The sequence below is a fragment of the Vigna unguiculata genome, chromosome 10, assembly GCF_037176805.1.
Source record: "Vigna unguiculata cultivar grain cowpea cultivar isolate G323 ecotype 2 chromosome 10, ASM3717680v1, whole genome shotgun sequence".
Lineage (NCBI taxonomy): Eukaryota > Viridiplantae > Streptophyta > Magnoliopsida > Fabales > Fabaceae > Vigna > Vigna unguiculata.
This window is the reverse complement of record NC_140801.1, coordinates 12,741,081-12,762,792: the sequence shown is the minus strand read 5'-3', so window position 1 is coordinate 12,762,792 and position 21,712 is coordinate 12,741,081. Positions and strand designations below refer to the sequence as shown.

At 26.4% G+C, this 21,712-nt stretch overlaps 1 protein-coding gene across 1 annotated transcript; it reads right to left on the bottom strand.

Annotated features, from left to right (window-relative positions):
- Nucleotides 1-19,266: 19,266 nt before the first annotated feature.
- Nucleotides 19,267-20,265, bottom strand: LOC114165260 (uncharacterized). The gene has a single exon (XM_028049918.2). The coding sequence runs from the start codon at nt 20,263-20,265 to the stop codon at nt 19,267-19,269; it is 999 nt and encodes a 332-aa protein (XP_027905719.2).
- Nucleotides 20,266-21,712: the final 1,447 nt, after the last annotated feature.

The window sequence follows — 21,712 nt, the reverse complement described above, 5'->3', positions numbered from 1 at the left end:
TGGTAAATTATTTTTTAGTTTATTTCATCTTATCTACTGATAATGATTAGAAACTTTTAGAATAAGGGTTAAATATGTTTTTGGTCCCTTCACTTTCAGTGAATTTTGGAATTAGTCCATTTTGAAACTTTGGACCAATTTAGTCCTTCATCTCTCGGAATACATGGATTTAGTCCCTTTAATCAAATTTTGTTAGGTTTATTTGATGTTTTGTACGCATTTTAGGATTGTATTTGAGTTGTTTATACTGTTTGACACATTTTTGCTTTAATGTTAAGTCAAATACTATTGTGAAACACGCTTGAAATGTCAAATAAACTTAACAAAATTTGATTAAAAGGACTAAATCCACGTATTTCAAAAGATGAAGGACTAAATTGATTAAAAGTTTCAAAATGTACTAATTCCAAAATTCACAAGTTAAGGGACCAAAAACATATTTAACCCTTAGAATAATAATTAATATAATTTAAGTTTCAGATAACCTTGTATGCAGTATTAAGTTTATAATTAAAAAGTTTTAATGTTATTATAACTAGTGTGCCCATGTATGTACGAATAGATTAAAGATTAATTAAGAAAAATTAATATTTATATTAAAACTATAATAAACTTCATAGATATGAATTAATTATATTTTTTTATTAATATTTATTCTTTTATAATTATATCATAGAAAAAACTGTACCCTTTTATTAAATAAAAAAATATATAATCAAATACCTATAATAGATGTCAAAATTGGGTTTCAACCTGAATTAATTGGACTAATCATAGGTTCGGATTGAGTTAAGAAAATTTAATGTTTTTCAAAAGTGGGTTGAAATGGATTTGACTCACTTAATCTATTGGTTAAACGAGTTTGAGTGGGTTAAAGATGAGTTGAACACAACCTACTAACAACAACACTATTCACTTTTTTTATAATATTTTTAAAATTTTATTATAATTATTTATTACTTCTAGTTATATAGGTTCACTTTTTGATATTTTAAATACTAGAATATTGTTCAATAATATTTTAAGAATTAATGAATAATTTGATTCCACTATTACAAAAAATAAATTAAGTCAATTCACTTTTATTGTAATACAATAAATATATAAAATAAATTATAAAAGAAAAACATATTTGTTCCCCCAATTTTTTTTATTTTTTTCATTATTTTATATTTAACTTTTTTTTAAATTATATAAATTTTTAAGTTTTTCTTAAATTGTATGTATTTTTTAAAATTAAATAATATTATATTAAAAATTAAATTAAGTATTTTTTATTTATTTTATAAAGTTTAATAATAAATAATAAAACATAAAATTAAATATATAAAGAAACAAAATTATTAAAATATTTTTTATTTTCTCTTACATTGTCTTGAGTTTTTCATATGTTGTATTCTTCTTTCATACTTATTTATTTTCTTTTGTTACTAAAAAAAAGTTAGACATAAATTCAGTATTTTTATCTTCATTTTTTCATATTTTCTCTTCCATTATTAAATAAATAAACAAGATAACTTCCTCTTGTCTCACTTGATGGTGAACTATTTGTTTAGTATTATTTTTTATCTTATGATCTTTTTATATATTCATTTTTTATTAATATAAAAGAAGAAATAATTTTCTATGTAATTTTTATAATCGATTTTTAATTGTAACTTGATTATCATAATATTTTTTAGTAATTATGTCTCTGTTGATGGTAAATTATTTTTTAGTTTATTTCATCTTATCTGATAATGATTAGAAACTTTTAGAATAATAATTAATATAATTTAAGTTTCTGCAAACCTTTTGTATACAGTATTAAGTTTATAATTAAAAAGTTTTTATATTATTATAACTAGTGTGCCCATGTATGTACAAATAGATTAAAGATTAATTAAGAAAAATTAATATTTATATTAAAACTATAATAAACTTTATAGATATGAAATAATTATATATTTTTATTAATATTTATTCTTTTATAATTATATCATAGAAAAAATTGTATCCTTTTATCAAATAAAATATATATAATCAAATATCTATAATAGATGTCAAAATAGGTTTTAACCTGAACTAATTGGACTCATCATAGATTCAGATCGAGTTGAGAAAATTTTATGTTTTTCAAAAGTGGGTTGAATTGGATTTGACTCACTTAATCCACAGGTTAAACGAGTTTGAGTCAGATTAAAGATGAGTTGACCCACAACCTACCAACAACAATACTATTCACTTTTTTTTATAATATTTTTAAAATTTTATTATAATTATTTGGTTAAAATACCTTTTTGGTCCCAATTTGCGTCAAGTTTTTTCAAATAAGTCTTAATTTTGGTTTTGTGTTCAACTAGGTCCCAATTTTGGTCAATTTTGTTCAATTAGGTCTTTTTTTGCTAACACCGTTTAAATCATTAACGGCTATGAACAGTGACTGCCACGTGTCACTTTGTGGTTTTTTTGAATTTTTTTTATTTTTATTTTTATTTTTTTAATTTTTAGAAAAAAATTAAATTTTTTTAAATGTACACGTGTCAACCCAGGAGTGTGCCATGTGTCATTTCGTGGCTTTTTTGAATTTTTTTTTGAATTTTTTTTAAAAATTTTTGAATTTTTTTTTATTTTTTTAAAATGTCCAGATGTCAACCCAGTAGCGTGCCACGTGTCAAAGTTAATGTTCTAAATTCAATTTGGTTCCTATATTTGTTATTTTTGTTCAATTAGGTCCCAATTTTTGTTAACATTAACCAATTTGGTCCCTCTCCAAATTAAAACCAAATTTAATTTTTATATTAAAATTCACATTTTTTATTAAATATTTTTATATAATATATTAAAATTCACATCATTATAACTTTGATATAAAAATTAAATTTGGTCACATTTTCGATAGGGACCAAATTGGTTAATGTTAACAAAAATTGGGACCTAATTGAACAAAAATAACAAATATAGGAACCAAATTGAATATAGAATATTGACTTTGACATGTGGCACACTACTGGGTTGACACGTGGATATTTAAAAAAAATAATAAAATAAAATAAAAAATTTAAAAAAAACCACGAAGTGACACGTGGCACGCTCCTGGGTTGACACGTGTACATTTAAAAAAAAATTAAAAAAATTAAAAATATAAATATAAAAAATTCAAAAAAACCACGAAGTGACACGTGGCAGTCACTGTTCATGGCCGTTAATAATTTAAACGGTGTTAGCAAAAAAGGACCCAATTGAATAAAATTGACGAAAATTATGACCTATTTGAACACAAAACCAAAATTAGGACTTATTTAAAAAAACTTGACGAAAATTGGGACCAAAAAGGTATTTTACCCTAATTATTTATTATTTCTAGTTATATAGGTTCACATTTTAATACTTTTAAATACTAGAATGTTGTTCAATAATATTTCAAGAATTACTGAACAATTTGATTCCACTACTACAAAAAATAAATTAAGTCAATTTACTTTTATTGTAATACAATAAATATATAAAATAAATTATAAAAGAAAGACATATTTGTCAGCAATGGCGGAGGTTGGAAGGGGCAGGCGGGGGCCATGACCCCTCTCCCCCAATTTTTTTTTTCATTATTTTATAGTTAATTTTTTAAATTATATAAATTTTTAAGTTTTTTAAATTATATGTATTTTTTAAAATTAAATAATATTATATTAAAAATTAAATTAAGTATTTTTTTATGTACTTTATAAAGTGTAATAATAAATAATAAAACATAAAATCAAATATATAAAGAATCAAAATTATTAAAATATTTTTTATTTTCTCTCACATTGTCTTGAGTTTTTCATATGTTGTATTCTTCTCTCATGCTTATTTATTTTCATATTTTACTAAAAAAAAGTTAGACATAAACTCAGTATTTCTATCCTAATTTTTTTTATATTTTCTCTTCCATTATTAAATAAATAAACAAGGTAATTTTCTCTTGTCTCACTTGATAGTGAACTATTTGTTTCGCATTATTTTTTATCTCATGGCCTTTTTGTAAATTCATTTTTTATTAATATAAAAGAAGAAACAATGTACAATGTGATTTTTCATAGTCGATTTTTAATTGTAACTTGATTATCATAGTTTTTTTTTAGTAATTATGTCTCTCAATTGTTGATTAGATTATGGTAAATTATTTTTTAGTCTTAAACTTATTTTTTAAATAGGTATATTGATGAAAAATAAAAGAATAAATTTATTTTTTAAAATTGATAGAAAAACTAATGGTGAAGATGAAAACATGATAATATGGTTGCTTATCGTATACCAATGAAATGAATGCTTGTGAATACTTTTGAATCAATTGCACGTTAATAAGATGGAAGATGAATATTTTGCACATAATATGGTTATTTACATTGAAAGAGTTAACTGAAAATTTGAATTATGATTCAATTACCATGAGTTTAAAAATATGAAAAAATGATAGACATTTCTATATATATGTGTAATTTCTTTGATAATTATAAATATACTAGATTATGTATTCATTTTTATTGAATTAGTCACAATAATATTAAATATAAAATTTTGAGTATATTATTTTGGCTCCCCCAAAAATTTTGGTGAAGATCCGCCATTGTTTGATAGTGCACCTCCATCCAAGGTTAAAACATAACTATAACCAGCAGTTGATTTTTTTCACCAAAATCAATATCCAATTTACATTATCCTTCAATCATCTCAAGAAATTGGACATATTGTCATAACTAGAAGAAACACAAATAATATAACACTAGATGACAAAATAGTTTCTGAGGTATCCTAAACAAATTTAGATAATTTTTCATTTGAAGGAAACATCTAGAAAATTATTAGTATAAATAACCAAAGATTTTTTTCTCATTAAAAGGTATATTAACCTTTACAAGACACCCCCACACTTTGGAATATTTTAAATGTGGTTCTTTTTTTCTTTCATAACTTAAAAAATTTATCACAACCTTTTGTTTTCAAAATATGGTAAGTTGAATATAAAGTTTCACCCTATATAATTTTATAAGCAAAGACAAGCTAGAACTTGAAGCATAACATTTATTATATCAAATAAAAGCATTTTTTTTCTTTCTTTCGTTGCACCATTAGATTAACACCATATAAAGATATTACTTAATGAATAATACCATGGGTTTCACACAAAAACACTCATTTATAAAGACATGTATCATCACTTCTTTAATTAATTAATTTTGCACCTCAAAATTTTATAATTTGAATGGTCTCTAACCAAACTTCTCAACAATTATAATAATAGCATGTCATATATCAATACTTTCAACATATGTAATAATCAAAGAAGAACTGCTAATATTTTATTACAAGATAAATGTACTTAACTCAAACAAACCATCACAAATATATCATTTACCAACCAAAGCACATGTCTAGAATTAATAATTTATTTGTAATCAAAAACCACTTCATAACATTATTGAGCAGCAAGGAAGTTACTAAATTCAGAAACATGAAAAACTTTTTCTTTTTTCTTTCTAAATAATTGTTGGAAGACACGTTTAGTTTTTACTTGACAATCCCTTCAATTTTTGATATGAAGATTTCTTCTTTTATCAACATTTACATGATCTTAAATATGATATCAATTAAAATAATTCATTTTAATTTCATGTCATAAACAATAATTTTGAATTCATAAATTTGATAAAGGTTGTCATATTTTTTTTCATATAAATATCAAGCTATTTTTTTTTTCCTTTGTGAATGCAAAGTTTAGTTCAAGTGTCTTCCATAACACAATAGTAGTTTTAGTAAGAGAAAATATTTTATAATTATTTTCATACAAAACACTTAAAATATATACATGATATAGAACATCTTTACCAATGGTAAGAATAAACAATATTAAAGCATAAATTAATATAACAGTAAAAACATTAGCTTTAGACCTCACAAAAAATTATTCAATGAGAAATAATTTATTTATCCATAATTTCATTTATTGTTACCAATAGAAGTAACCACAATTGTACACATAAATTCTTAGGCATAGTTGAAACTGGTTTAATTATAACCATAACAAACACATTAGTTCATAAAATGTGTTTTCAGTCTTCAACTTTATATTGTTTTTAATTTTAGAATTGAATACAAACGAGTAATCACAAATAGAAATAACAACAAATTTTCTCTCTAAAAATGTTAGAAAATGATTACTCAAATAATACTAGTAATAATCAAAATATGAAATAATATAATAATAATTATTAGAGCAATAATAATAATAACATGTATCTGAATCAAATAATATTAATTAGAGATATAATACTATTAATAATAAAATTATTAGAATAATAATAAATAATGAATAAAAATAAATGAGGTAAGGAGTAAAAATAGTATGGGTTGAGGCACGCATAACGCTATCTTTAGAGAGAAAACGCCCCTACTACACAAGGCTAAACAAATACATAATTATATGTGTTTCAAATCATATGTGTTTCTCTCCCAAGATACAACAACCCGTCAGATCGATCAAGTGCAGCGAAGGATCTCCGAACCTTATGAACACTATTGTCTTAAAGATAATATAGAGAAGAATAGAAGAACACTTCGGATCTAGTGTTTGTTATTGTTCCTCATGCACATAAGTGGTATTTTTAGGTAGAAAATGGAGACAAAGAAGTAAATTGTAATAAGAATATAGTCGTTAGCCATAAAAAACATTAACTCATAAATTAAAGGTCTATACAAACATGAGTAACAATAATTTTTTTCATTTTAATTATTTATTTTATAAATTATATAAAAATATTTCCAATAGTTGTAAAATTTCTATTTCATCCAAAGTAAACTTTGACCTAACCTCTTTTTTAGTTATAATAGAAAACATTTTAGTTTTTAGTTTAAAAATGATTATTGCAACTATACATTAAATATACTTCCAATTTTTATGTCTAGTATTTTCCGATAATAAAAATTTTAAAAATTGGTTAACGAGTATGAAAGAGGTACAAAAGTTTACCGTTACAAAGTTCAATCCCAAATATTAATTATTATAGACTTAATTTATTTATATATTAATATGAAGTTTATATAAATAAATATAAATAGGTAAATATATTGATTTTAATTAATTATGCCTAAGAGATTTTTTATATTTAAGTATAATTTAATGGATAAGACTTTTGGTATAAAATTCTTTAATTTTTTTATGTTTATTATAATCAAAATAAACTGTTCCTAATTAAATCAAAATGTTTTACGAAAAAAACGACTTTTATGATAAAAAATAAGTAATTATTATTATAAATTTTATGTCTTATGACCTTAAGAATGTTAGAGATATAGTCTTCAAATACCTCAGCTGGATAATGGAAGTTTATATTGATACGATGGTGGCCAATGTTGAATATCATTCTCAACATCTAAAGAATATGTTTGTTGAGAAAATACCTAATATGTGTTTAAAACTTAATTAATGTGTATTTAGAGTAAGTGGTAGAAAATTTGCAGGCTTCATAATTACATAAAGAATGATAGAATCTAACCTCAATAAATGTAAAGATATTCTTTCCTCTCAAAAATATTGAAGAAATGCAACCACCTCATTATCTTACTTTCTTCCAAATATGAAGGCTAAATCATTTTTAAATTGTTGATAATATCCCAATTTTTCAGATGGAACATGGAGAGTAAGAAAATGTTTTAGCATATTAGATATCCTATCATTACTCTTGCTCATTAGTCCATAACCAAACTTAGTTTTTCTTCTATGAATGGTGGACTTTATGTTTGTGTTGAGGGTCTGCAAACCTCATATGATATGGTTTTATAAGGTTAATTTAGGTTTAAAGTCTCCTAAGATGATATATATCAAAGTCTATTTTAATAAAATTTGTAGGGCTTATTAAGCCTGTTTTATTCCCACATTCAGTCTTAAGCAAGTGAGGATGTGCTACAGATCTCACATCAACAAGAAATATAACAAAATTATAATATATAAGTGGGTATTAAGAATTAAAAGTTCTATTCAAGAACCTGGAGAGAATTTCTCTTGCAAAGCATAAGTTTCAACTCAAAATTCGTCTTAAACTTATTACAAAAGTCAACATAATTATATTTATACTATTATCTAAGATTAATACACTTATTAAGTAATTAGGTTACTCCAATAAGTCATGTAATAAGCTAGTAAAAATATAATGTCCATTAAAAGTCTATAATTACAAGAATATAGAAATATAGCTTTCGGTCTAGGGGTAAGTAGTCAATTCAATAATTGGTATTGTAACACCCCTATTAGATATTACATACCCACCAAGGCTTGCCTAAGTTTAACATCTAAAATGCAACACATGTATATCGTCTAACAAAGATCAAAATAACCAATTGTCTAACGCGTAAGAAGAATCATATCGTCTAATATGTATACACTAGACTATCGTCCGATAAAACACAAACAATTATTGTCTACTAGTGTTTTGTCTAGTATATCATGTACCAATCAAACATGCATTTATAAAGGAAACTCAATACATTAGATTGAAATTACATCCTCGTATATGAAAATTTCAAAGTATATTTGCAACAGTTTCTACAAGAGAAATATAACATTACAATGCCTATATATATTTGAAAATTTTTCTTTACAAAAGTTGAATCATCCCTTCAGAGGCGGAGCTTCTAAAGGGCAGGGGGTGGCCATGGCCCCCCCTTTTTTTAAATTTTTTATATTATATGTAATTTAATTTTTTTTAATTTTTAAATTATATGCAATTTATATTTAAAATTAATTGTTATTATATTATGTGTCTTTTTTTTTTATAAAACATAACATTTAATAATAATGAATAATAAAATATACAATTAAATATAATAAAGAATAAAAATATTTATTAAAATATATTTTATTTTCTTTTTTGATTGCCTTTTTGAGTTTTCTCTCACTCTCACATGTTTTCTTTTTATTTTTTAAAAGAAAAAACACTTAGACATAAACTCATTATTTTTTCTTTCGTTTGTTTCATTTGTTCTCTTTCATTATTGAAGAAAAAAAAAAGTAATTCTCTTGTCTCACTTGATCCTGAAATATTTGTTTAACAGTTAGCATATTTTTTAATAATTAATGTACTATGTGTTGTTTTATAACGGTTTTTAATTGTTGCTTGATTATCATATATTCTTTGTTAGGAACTCTCAATTTTTTATTAAATTGTGATAACTTATTTTTTTATTTTAAACTTTTTTTAGGAACTCTCAATTTTTTATTAGATTGTGATAAATATTGATAAAAAATAAAATAATATATTCATTTTTTAAAGTGATAAAAGAGAAACTATTTGTGTAGATGAAAATAAGACAAATTCAACATCTTTACAAATTCTGAAACATAATACTAATGATCATATCGTTCAACTAAATGATTCTTTTCTTAATGTTCAACAAATTAAAGGTAAGAAACTTCGTATTAATTATTTGGAAAGATTTTCATATTTAAGTTGAAAAAAAAAAATAGCTGAAAATTTTAGTTCTAATTTAATTATTGATAGTTCAAGAATTTGAAATAACAATACTCTATATATGTGTGATTTACTTTCTAGTTACAGTTATACTAAATTATGTATTATTTTTTATTGTATTAGTAAAAATAATTAAAAATATAAATTAAATATATTATTTTGGCTCCCCCAAACTTATTAGTCAAGATCCGCCATTGCATCCCTTAATATCCTCATTATTGTGCACCATTACATGAGTTATCACCTACTCTAGTGTAACCCTCGTTCATTGGCAAAATAAGACAATAAAAAGCAAATTACACAAGGTAAGTTAACTTAAATAAACATAAGAAATTTAAAAACAACATGCACATATATCATATTAGTGTTTGTACCAGTGTTTTTTTAATTATATTTAATAACTTTTTTAATTACATTTAATATTAATATAGAGAATAAATTTGATAAAAATAATAATAATCATAATTAAAGTTATTATATATTGTCATATTTAAAAAAGGAATACAACTATTTAAAAAACACCAATATAGCCAAATTTCAATAGAAAATAAAATAATAAGATTACAAAATATAGAAAAAGTTAATCACAAAAAACTTCCATTAATAAACACTTCAATATTCATATTCATGAAATCATTGTGCATTTCAAATAGAACAATATCTCCCTCTTTCAAGCCATTTTCAGTACAAAAGTACCTCCAACCTTTACCAGTTTTTGTGGAATTTCTAGGTTTCCTTGATAATAGAATTTTGCAATCGACTCTAGTGTTAGGTCCTTGAAGAATCACATTTTATAAATTTTTACTCTATATGAAGTTGGCAAAGTTTGAGGGCAAGTCTTGTAAGAATCATATTATCATTGTTATATAGCATTGAAATTTTATGGTGAAGTTGATGTAAAATAACAATAAATTTGCTTATAACGAAAAAAAAGAAATGAAAAAACATATAACAACTGACTTTGTCAATTTTACAACAAAGAGAGATATTGTTTGTTGTTGAGTGACATGATGTATAAATGATCTCAAACCTAATGGTTTAGAACTACACCTAAAGAATGTTTTCTCAAAAGAAGAATTGCCTAAATAGCAAAACTGAATATGTGAGTCACCTTGCATGTTATAGAAAACCCTCATATTACTCCAACCTTATGTGATTTTTTGTTATATAAATCCATGTAATAGGTCACTATAGTGGTCTTACCATTTAGGTCTACCTACCACTATGGACCTAAATCCTATGCAAAGGCAACAATAAAGTGTTGGTCCATATATCCAAATGTGTACAAATTAATGAACACAAAACACTATTATTCAAAAATCCATACAAATATTTGTAGTAGTAAGTTGTTCACAAAGAGAAACTTGAAATTTGTTGTCCAAATATTCAAACGTAGAGATTAGTGAATCAAATTTAAGTTTTGATAAATTGCAAACACAATAATTGCATAAGACATAATTATGAATATCTAAAAATATTTGGAGAGATATAGTCATTTTCTAAAACTATTTGACAAATATAATTGGTTAATAATTTTTGATATAATTAAATAATATTTGCATTAATTTTCCAAATCAACCATTTGCAATCTCTTCCCATTATCTTCTAAAAATAATTTAATATCTTTAAGATATATTTATTTGTTGTGATGATTTAAAAAGATTTAAGAAGATCTTGTCATATTTAAAAATATTTGGTAGTTATTATCTTTGGATATTTTATGATATAATAAAATAAAATAATTAATTAAAATATAAAATAAAATATCTACAAATATATTTTTCCCAAATAATCTTTTATCATAAATATTTATGAATTATCAAAGTCTTTTTTCTGAGAAAAGATAGAGAAAACCGCAAGGTCCAATTTTTTTGTTGTTCATTCCCTCTTCTTGGCTTAGCCAAACTTCTTCACTTTTTCAAGCTTTTCTTGCCTTCTTCATGCAATGCTTGGCTTGGATTTTTGTGATCTTTATAATTTTCTATTCTTGGATTTATTTTTAAGGTGTTATCAAACTTTAATGAATTTATTTCCATACCTCCATGAGCAGTGGCGGAACTTGGACAAAAATTTTAGGGGCGCCAAATTAAATTTGTTATATCTAATTTTTTTTTTAATTAGAAAAAAAAAATTTATTTTTTCTTTTCATTTTCTCTGCTTAAAACAAGCACACATTACAGTAGAATTCAAAAAAATATCACTATCCTTCGTTATTATATCATACCAAATCATGAGTTTAGTTAATGTCGATGCATTTCTTTTTTCTCTCTCCAAACAAGAATCAATTCTTTTACTCTTTGTCATACTCTTTCTAATATAAATTTATCACTTCCCACCTATTTAGAGAAAAAGATAAAATTTATATTCATAAATCACAATTATCACAATGCAAAACATAACAAAACCCATACAAATTTAATTAAATAAGCAACGCCGTATAAATTCAAAACTTTTAAAAAATTTACCATAGGCAGCAGAAAACATAAAATCCCTAAATTTCATAATTAAGGGTTATAATAATTTTGGGAAAAATTATAATTAAGGTTCATACAAATTTCATAAAAAAAATCTTAAAATCATAATTAGGGTTTATACTAATTTGGGATAAACTTAATTTGGAAGAAACATCCTAAAATGAATAATAAATTTAACATATATAAATTATAATAAGATACTAACCTTGATATGTGAGAGATCATCCGAGAATGTATACTTCAATCTCAAACTATGTATTCTCCAACCTCTGTTTATCTCTTTTGTATTTATTTTTCCTCACACACTTTCATGATAATTTACATGATGAAAAGTTCTTATAGTCAGAAAAAAAAAACCCTAATGTCTTTTATAAATCAATATCTTCATTAAACTTTTTATTTTATCTTTTATTATAATTTTTCATAACATAAATTTAATATAAATAATATAAATTTAATTTTAATAAATAAATAAATATATATAAAAAAATAATTTTCAAAAATTTTGGGGGAGCCGTGGCTCCCCTATATCCCTATTAAGTTCCGCCAGTGTCCATGAGCTCAACTTAGTAGTAGTTGCACTAACACACCTCAAAATATCCCAAGAACATTTATGAAACTAAAAAGTTATTTTTAACATGCTTTTGTATCTTATGCTCAATAAACCCAATTATAACAAATCCTAATTAAAACAATGTTTAAAGCATAAAAACCAATTAAGAATGTAATGTTAAAGGCCAAATGAAGGCATAAATATGAACTTATCACATACCTTCGAAGATATGTGTATGGTGTTGAACTTCCAAAGTATGATTATGGCACTTTCAGTCTGGTTCATCTCCATTGCCAGAGTTTCTTGTGTTTTTATGGAAGATTAGATAAAGAAGAATGAAAAGAGAAAAAAATAGAGTTTTCACAAATGCATAAAATTGAAATTCGAGGTATGAAGAAAGAAGAGCCCTTGAATTATCATGTGACAACAATGAAAACTTTTCACTTGGAGGTAGACATAATTACATAAATGCCCTAATTAACTTTACTTGACAATGATATAAAGAGAGAGACGATTTTGACTGGTGCCTATTGAAATACTTGAATTTTGCTGAATAATTTTAAAATTAAATATTGAACAATATGCTTCATATCTTCATGCAATTTTAATTGTTTATGTTCGCTGGAGTTGGGTGTGTGTGCAGATAAGCTACAATCCTAGTTGTGTAATTTGTAAACCAACAAACATATTTTATAATACATTAAATAGAACTAAATTGTAACACCCTAATTTTTCAGGTGTCTAAAATCTATAATTAACATAAATTACATAATTTAAAATAAAACTTCATTTATATTTTATTGAAAATCTCAATTACAAATTGATTTTATTGAAAAGAAAAAATCCAAGATCAAAACATTATCCCAAATGTTTCTAGATATTGACCACTACCTGTAACACCATGCATCTTCCTAAATACCTATATTATTACTTGCTCCCATAAAAATACGATCATCGTAGGTGGAAACCACCAAATTGAAGGGGTGAGCTAATGAAACAATAACCATACTTGTCCAAAAATATATATAAATTAAAAAAAAACACATTAACTCAAACAAAGGTTTAAACATAGTCATAGGTTCAAAGTCATCACAACAAATAATACAACTACTAATAAATTCAATGTCAGGAGCCGATTTATAACTCTTGCACTCAACTTACCATTACAGGTGTCACTTCCCATTACTCTCCTCGGAAACCCCAACGAAGTACACAAGTATCATTTGCCATTACTCTTCTTAAGAGCCCCGACGAAGTACACATGTGCCACTTCCCATTATTCCCCTCGAGCACCCCGATGAAGTTCACCTATGTTACAACTACATAGAGTTACCTTTCATCACCTTTCGTTGAGTTGCCACACACACATGCAAGAAGATAATAAAAGAAAAATGTAAGCTCCTCCTACCTCTTACTCTTCACTCCTTCCTTCTTCCCCATAAAAACTCAACCTTTAAAATTTTCTTCCTTTACTTGCCACTAGTTCTATTAAAATTCTCACTCTAAATATTGTCCTCCTATATATTTAGAAGTCTAATATTTCTAAGGGATATACAATATTTTATTCTCACTTATTATATTATCTAACAATAATATATAACAACATATAAGAATATATCATAATTACTAATCATATCTAATGATATCTTTAATTTGTAACAATATAGCAATATCCAAGAATAACAACGAATATCTAACAATATCTAATAATAATTTTTTTTCTAGTTGCATGATTATTCACCAAATCTGATTTCTTAGAAAATAAATCTTTTAAATTAAAATAAACCCTTTAAATTATAACTAACAAATTGTTTCATCTTTTACTTAAAATATTTAACCATATTTATATATTTTTCTAATTATTAAAATTTGTAGGATCTCACATAATCATCAAAAATATTAAACTTTAAATAATGACAATAAATATGATTCAAAATAAAAGGCATTAACTTCACAATGTTTGTAAATCAATACAACAATATTGAACATCTACAATCATGAGAACACTACTGACAGTAATTATTGTTTTGTTCAATTTGAAGGTTCAATTTTTTTAACATCTATGCATGTACTTGTGATAAACATCCATACACAATTGCATAATCAATTTTCTTGTGCAGAAGTTCATTATAATTTGCACATACAAAACAAAGACAACTTTATTACATTTAAAATGGGATTCAAAAAACAAAAGAATACAATAATTGAAAAATAACAAGAATAGTGTAAAATTAATTTGTATACCTCTTATTAAAGATTTTCAAATACTTCTTTGTAAATCACATTTATAGTTGTACTGGTTACATTTCTATCTTAATCTAGAATCAATATTTTTAATCCTTTTTTATTTCACTCTAGAAATTGCTACATATAATTGTCCATGAGTGAAAACGGCGTAAGGAAGATAAAGTCCAACTTTAGAGAGAGTTTGCCCTTGTCTTTTGTTTATTTTTATTACAAATCATAGACATGTAGGAAATTCCCTCCTTTGAAACTTGAAAGGGATGCTGAAATTAAAAGGAGTGAAGTTCATTGTTGATTTGAATATTTTATCACCAACATTTTTGCTTGTTATTACCATAGCATAAATAACATTCTTTCCCAAATCATCTCTAATTTGTAGAATCCAATTAACAAATTGTATTATAGTTGTTGCACTTACATTTGAATTTGTTGTCTTTAATCTCATGTTTTGTGAAAGCTTTGGAGTTGTGTAGTGTTGCCACAAATTATAGTAGTTTATTGATTAATTCACAACATCATATCTAGGGATGTCAACGGGGCGGGTAGGGTGCGGGTAGTAGCTCCCACGTACCCTACCCACTGGATAAATATTTGCCCCGTACTCGTACCCATATCTGTCGGGTATCCATTATGCGGGTACCCGTCTATTTTTTTTATATATGCGGGTATCCATGGGTACCCGTGGGTATTTACAAAAATATTTTAAAAAATAAATATTTAACCATAATTAGTGCTTAGATCAACAAGTCCCTTTTTTCCGAATAATTCTTGAAAAACAAACAAATAAAAAATTACTAACAATTTATATTGTAGTTTATTTTTGAATGAAATATTAAAGAAATTACTAACTTCATCAATGTCCACCTCTTGCAACATTGTATGAAGTTTCATGTTGTCCAATTTTAATCTAGAAGAGCTTGAAAACATAAGTTCATTAAAAATTTCTAACAATCACTTAATTAAAATATCTAAGTAAAAGTGTTAATTTCATTATCTTCCATGTTGGTCCATAACTAGTCTTGGAGACACATCAAGGCCTCCACAGTATCTGGAAGTAGTCTACTTCGTTGTGGGGTAAGAATCAGACCACCATTATTGAATGAAGACTCATAATGTTTTTTACTAATATATATATATATATATATATATATATATATATATATATATATATATATATATATATATATATATACGAGTATTTTTCTGAATGAAAGTTTAGCGGGTACGGGTATTCATGGGTACGAATACTATGTTACACGTACCTGCATCGTTAACATGCGGGTATCAAAAATACCCGTACCCACGGGTAGCGGGTATCCATTTTTAATATCTGTTTTCTACCCGTTGCGGGTTTTATCCGCGGATACCCACGGGAACGGATTTTTTTGACATCGCTAATCATATCTTGATCCATTTTTTACTACAAGCAAAGTTTTTCTAAAATCACCAAGATTTTATCTTCATTTCTAACATTATCATCATTTTTAGCTCTCATAATATCTCTTGAGGTTTTATTAAAAGTTTCAAAACATAACCTATTCATAATAGGTGTTTCAGCCCATATAATAATTTTTGTTTCCATCAATATTTTAGCATGAAGAATTCCTTTATTAATGTTGTAGGTTGAATCATCGATTGCTAATGGTATGCAAAAAGTAGAATAAGTAGTTTTACCTTCAGGAAGCAATAAAAATGCAATGTCACTTGAAGCTACATTTAGGACAATCATTCTCTTTGCTCTAATAGCAGCTAATAAAAATTTCCACAAAAAAGTATTTCTTGTACCACCATAACCATATAAGGAAAAATAATGTCATACTTCTGAATGTATTGTTGTCTTGATTTGTTTGTACACTTGTAGTTGCTCATTAGTAAGTAATTGAAATAGAGATTGATGAAGATTTTACATCTCTTCTTTATCATAATTCAATTCATCAATAATGAACATGTTCTGCAATTTCATTGAATCTGAAATGTTAGGTTAAGGAAGACAATTGTAGTCTATTAAGGATCTACCATTCGAAATTAGAAGTTCTTCTACTTTCAAAAGACAAAGATTTTGTAAATCATGTTCTTCAATTTCAACACCTGCATAACAAAGACATGGGGTGTAAGCAATTCAACATATAATTAATTGGAAATGATTTGAAGTCAATACTTGGTAGGTTCAAGTCCTTTCTTTGTTGATATAAAATCACATCTATCAACAACTTCCAAGTTTAATCCCAAACCACATTTGGCTTTGACATTGTATTCATGATTAACAAAGTAATAAATAACTTTCTAAGTTAATTTCCAGAGGCAAGTTTGCTAGCCTCTTTAATTACATTTGTAACATCCCTACTTTAAATAAATTGTATTATTTACTTTATCTTTACTTTAAATTAAAAGTTGGAAAATTATGTGTTTTTACTGATGTTTTGTATTATGTCAAGATGTAGTTTGAACATTGAAAAATAAATCAAGTTTTTAAGAAACATTAAGAATAAGTAAAATAAAAATAATAATAAATGACAACAACAATAATAATATATATTACAAAAAAGATAAGTTACTAACATATAAATATATATAGGTTAAAAAAAATAAAGGAATCTTCTAATACTAAATCTAAGAGATAAGAAAGGATAAATAAATAAATAAATAAAAAGAAGAAGATAAGAATATGGGAACATAAGAATAAGAAGTGATAAAATTGTATTTAATGCATGCAATTATCATTTTGACACCTTAGCCTATAAGTATGTGTGAATGTGATAGGAAGGTGCAAAAGAATTGAGGGAAGAGTTAACGTAATAAAAAAGAACAAGGAAGTGATAAAGATGATTTCTTCATTAATGAAGAGAATCTTTGCATTAATTAAATGTTATCATGATTTGGAATAAGTGAAGGGAAAGGTCAGTTAAATATTAGGTGAGAAAGAAAGAAGGAAATAGAGAGAGAAAAAGAAAGAAAAAGAGAGAGAAAGAGAGAGAAAGTTGGAGCAAAAGATTTGAAAGAGATCTTAGTCTTCTAGAAGTATCGCTAGAGTGTCCCCTCAAGTAACAAGGTAAGGGGAAGTGAGGTTAAGCTCTTTATATGTTAATATTGATAAACTCATGTGTGTTATATTTATCTTTTATTTATTTCGAATTATATATTATTTTATTTGCTTCCTTCCGTTGTTATCTTTTTTATTTATAATTATATTATTTAATCTATATCCAATTATGCATCAATCCTATCTAATTATTTTATTTTATTTAATTTACCTCCATGGGTCTTATCATTTATTTTATTTAATTTATCTCCAGTTATGTATTAGTCATGTTTATTTATTTTGTTTAATTTAATTTTATCTCCAATTACACACGAGTCCTGCTTAATTATTTCTTTTAATTTATCTCTATTTACGCACCGATTTTGTTTATTTATTTAATTTAATTTATATTTAGTTATGCATTGGTCCTATTTATTTATTTAATTTAATTTATCTTTGTTATGCATAAGTCTTGTTTATTTATTTAATTTAATTTATCTCTAGTTATACACTGATTCTATTTATTTATTTTAGTAATTTATCTCCAGGTACATATTAGTCTTATTTATTCATTTCATTATCTCTAGTTTTGCACGAATCCTTATATTAATTTATAATTTATTTTATTATATGTGTTTATAACATTCTAATTTGTATATAGTTAATTATTTAAAGTTCTTGCTTTGATTCTTATTTTGTTTTATCATTACTTTATAATTTCAAAAATTAAAAAAAAAGTAAAAGTAAATACTATTTTATTCAATGAGCTTGGATAAAAGAAAGTTACCTATATGTTTTATTGTTATTTTATATTCTTTGTGTATGGTGTATATATATTATTGGTCACGAATCACATAACTTGATAGTCATCACATTTTATGATCTTTCAGTATGTCCAAAAGTATGTCAGTTAAGAAAGAATCTTAAGTTTGATTTCAATAAGTTGAGATAAAACCAATGTCAGAGTGTTTATATTTGGGAAATCATAGTTTGATACACTACGAGATGAAAGACAAAGACCATGGTGGGGTCTAAGGAAGTTTTACCAAGTAGGTGAGTATCTGGATAATTCAAAATAGTGCCATGAACTAGGATATTCATAGGCCAAACTTGGATTATCCGATACTTGCTCGTCATCGTGAAGGTTAGGTAGTGACTATACATCTCTTTTATGGGCCTATAAATGGATAATATTCTCAAGAAAGAAATAATTATGACTGTACCAATGTTTTTATGAGAAGGTTTAATTATGCCTTTGGTCCCCATTTTGGAGTCAAAATGTCAAAATGGTACCTATATTTTTAAAAGTCTCAAAATGGTCCCCTTTTTTGTTGAAACGTCTCATGTTTGCCCTTTCCGTTAAGTCAAGGTTGACACTGTTAGAGGGAGTGCCACGTGTCAGTTCCTCGATTTTTTGAATTTATTATTATTATTTTTTTATTTTTAATTTTTTTTTGAATTTTAAAAAAAAAATCAAAAAATTGACATGTGTCAAGTTGTCATCGTGCCACGTGGCAGTGACAGAGTGATGTGGTAGTGACATAGTCTGAAGCTGCCATCCTTTTTCTTCACTGACAATACCGGTGCTCCCCATGGCGATGCACTCGGTCTGATAAAATTTTTCTCAAGTAGGTCTTCAATCTTCTTCTTCAACTTTGCCAACTCGACTGGCGCCATCCGATACAGTGCCATAGATACTAGACCAGCTCCAGAGATGAGATCAATGGTGAAATCCACATCCCTTCTCGGTGGCAATTCTGGTATCTCGTCTGGGAACACATCAACATACTTCTCAACTACTAGAATCAGGATAATTTGCTCTACAATGCTCTTCTTTTCTGTCTGAGCCACTATCATAAAGCAGGTAGCTCCAGCGACAATCTCCTTCACTGCCTGATTAGATGATATAAGCTCTAATCCCGCCGCATCCGAAAACACTACTCCGCGCTGTCTGCAATCGATGACAACATGGTTGCTCGACAACCAGTCCATCCCCAAAATTACGTCCAGACCCTCCATTGGCAGGCAGATGAGATTCACCTTGAACCTGCGACCCGCCACCTCCATAGGGCATCCCACATAAACAAAGCTGGTGGATACCTCGCCTGACGCCGGTGTCGCGACTATTAACTTGCACCCCAGCTCTCGCATCATAAGTCCGAGCCTCCTCACACATTCATTGGATACGAATGAATGGGTAGCTCCTGAGTCATACAACACAACCACACTGTTACCAAAGAGTAAATAAGAATTCTGCACCAGGTTACGTGACTGAGTCGCCTCAGTGGTCGTCAGTGCAAACACACGCCCTAGTGCTCTAGGTTGATCTCCGACTGGTTTCTTAGCCGGTGCACCTCCAACTGGTGACACACGTGCAAAATGGCCAGTATGCTCGCATACATAGCACTTGCCAGTGCTGGAGCCTCCTCTAGAACTGCTAGAGAAATTTGGGCAGTCCCTCCTAAGATGTTCTCCCTCCAACTGTAGCATTGCAGTTTCCTGGTTGAAAACTGCAGTTTGGCGTAAGGTTTCTTCTATGATATGGAATCTGAAGCAGTCTTCTGTTGTTGGGCCACTCTGTTGGGCCCCATCTCCAGCTGCTCGACCACTTTAGCCTGCTGCACCTAGATGGGAAACTCCAAGATCCGGAGTGGTACGATGAATCGGCGCACCTCATGTTTCAGCTCGCCCTCAAACTTTCTGCACCTCCACTCTTCCGTGACATCTAGTGAGTAGAATTGTGCCAGATACTCGAATCTCTCAATGTAAGCCTGCACGGTCATGGTTCATTGCTGAAGCGTCAAAAACTCTATCTCCCGCTCGTGCCTGTAAGACCCATGAAATTTAATTAAATAAATAAATAATTAATTAATAAATGTGGGTAGTGGGAGCCTTTATGGCATTTAATATTGATTAATGTGATGTGGAAAAGTACTAGCTCAAATGGTTGAGAGTACTTAATGGTGTGAAAGGACTTGGGTTCAAGTCCTAAGTATGTCATTTTGTGTGTTATTTAATTTATTATTATTTTGACAATATGATTGATCTTGTATTGTTTTAATGATATTACATGCAATTGTGTTATATATTGATGCATGAAAGCTTTCTCCTGAATCAAATTCTTGTATTGTTTAATTTCTTGATGTTTGTAGTAGGTGATTTTAGATATTTAAAATTTTTCTTCTAAATACAACACACTTAATATTATTCTTATTATTAATTTTATTTTATTTTTACTATTATTTATTATTATTATTATTATTATTATTCTTATTCTTATTATTTTATTCTACTACTATTATTATTATTTTATTTTATTATAATTATAATCATAATTACAATTATTATTATTTCTATTATTATTACTATTATTTTTATTTTTATTATTATTATTATTATTTTTATTTTATTTTACTATTATTATTATAGTTAGTATTATTTTATTATTATTATTATTATTATTATTTTGATTATTATTAATTTCATTTCATTTTATAATTATATTTATTAGTATTATTATTTTATTTTATTTTACTATTAGTTTTTTTATATTATTTTTATTATCATTGTTTTGTTTTATTGATGATTTTATTAACATTATCATTGTTTTATTATTATTGCTTTATTTTATCATTATTATTTTTATTTTATTAGTATTTGTAACGTCTCATTTAATTAATAAGCGTAATTAAAAGAAACGTCACACACAAATAGTACAACAGTGTAGTCCTGGGGTCTTAAACACAACCCCTACAATCTTAGGCACACCACGATGCCAAAAAAAAACTAGATAAAAGTCTAATGGAAGAAGATAGAGTATTAAAGAGTAAAGCAATACATGGGCCATAGCCCTAACAAAAGCCTCAAACAAAACGCGATGTCCAACCCAAACAGACTATGCAGCGAAATCATCTCTTCCCGATTGACCTCGAGTGCT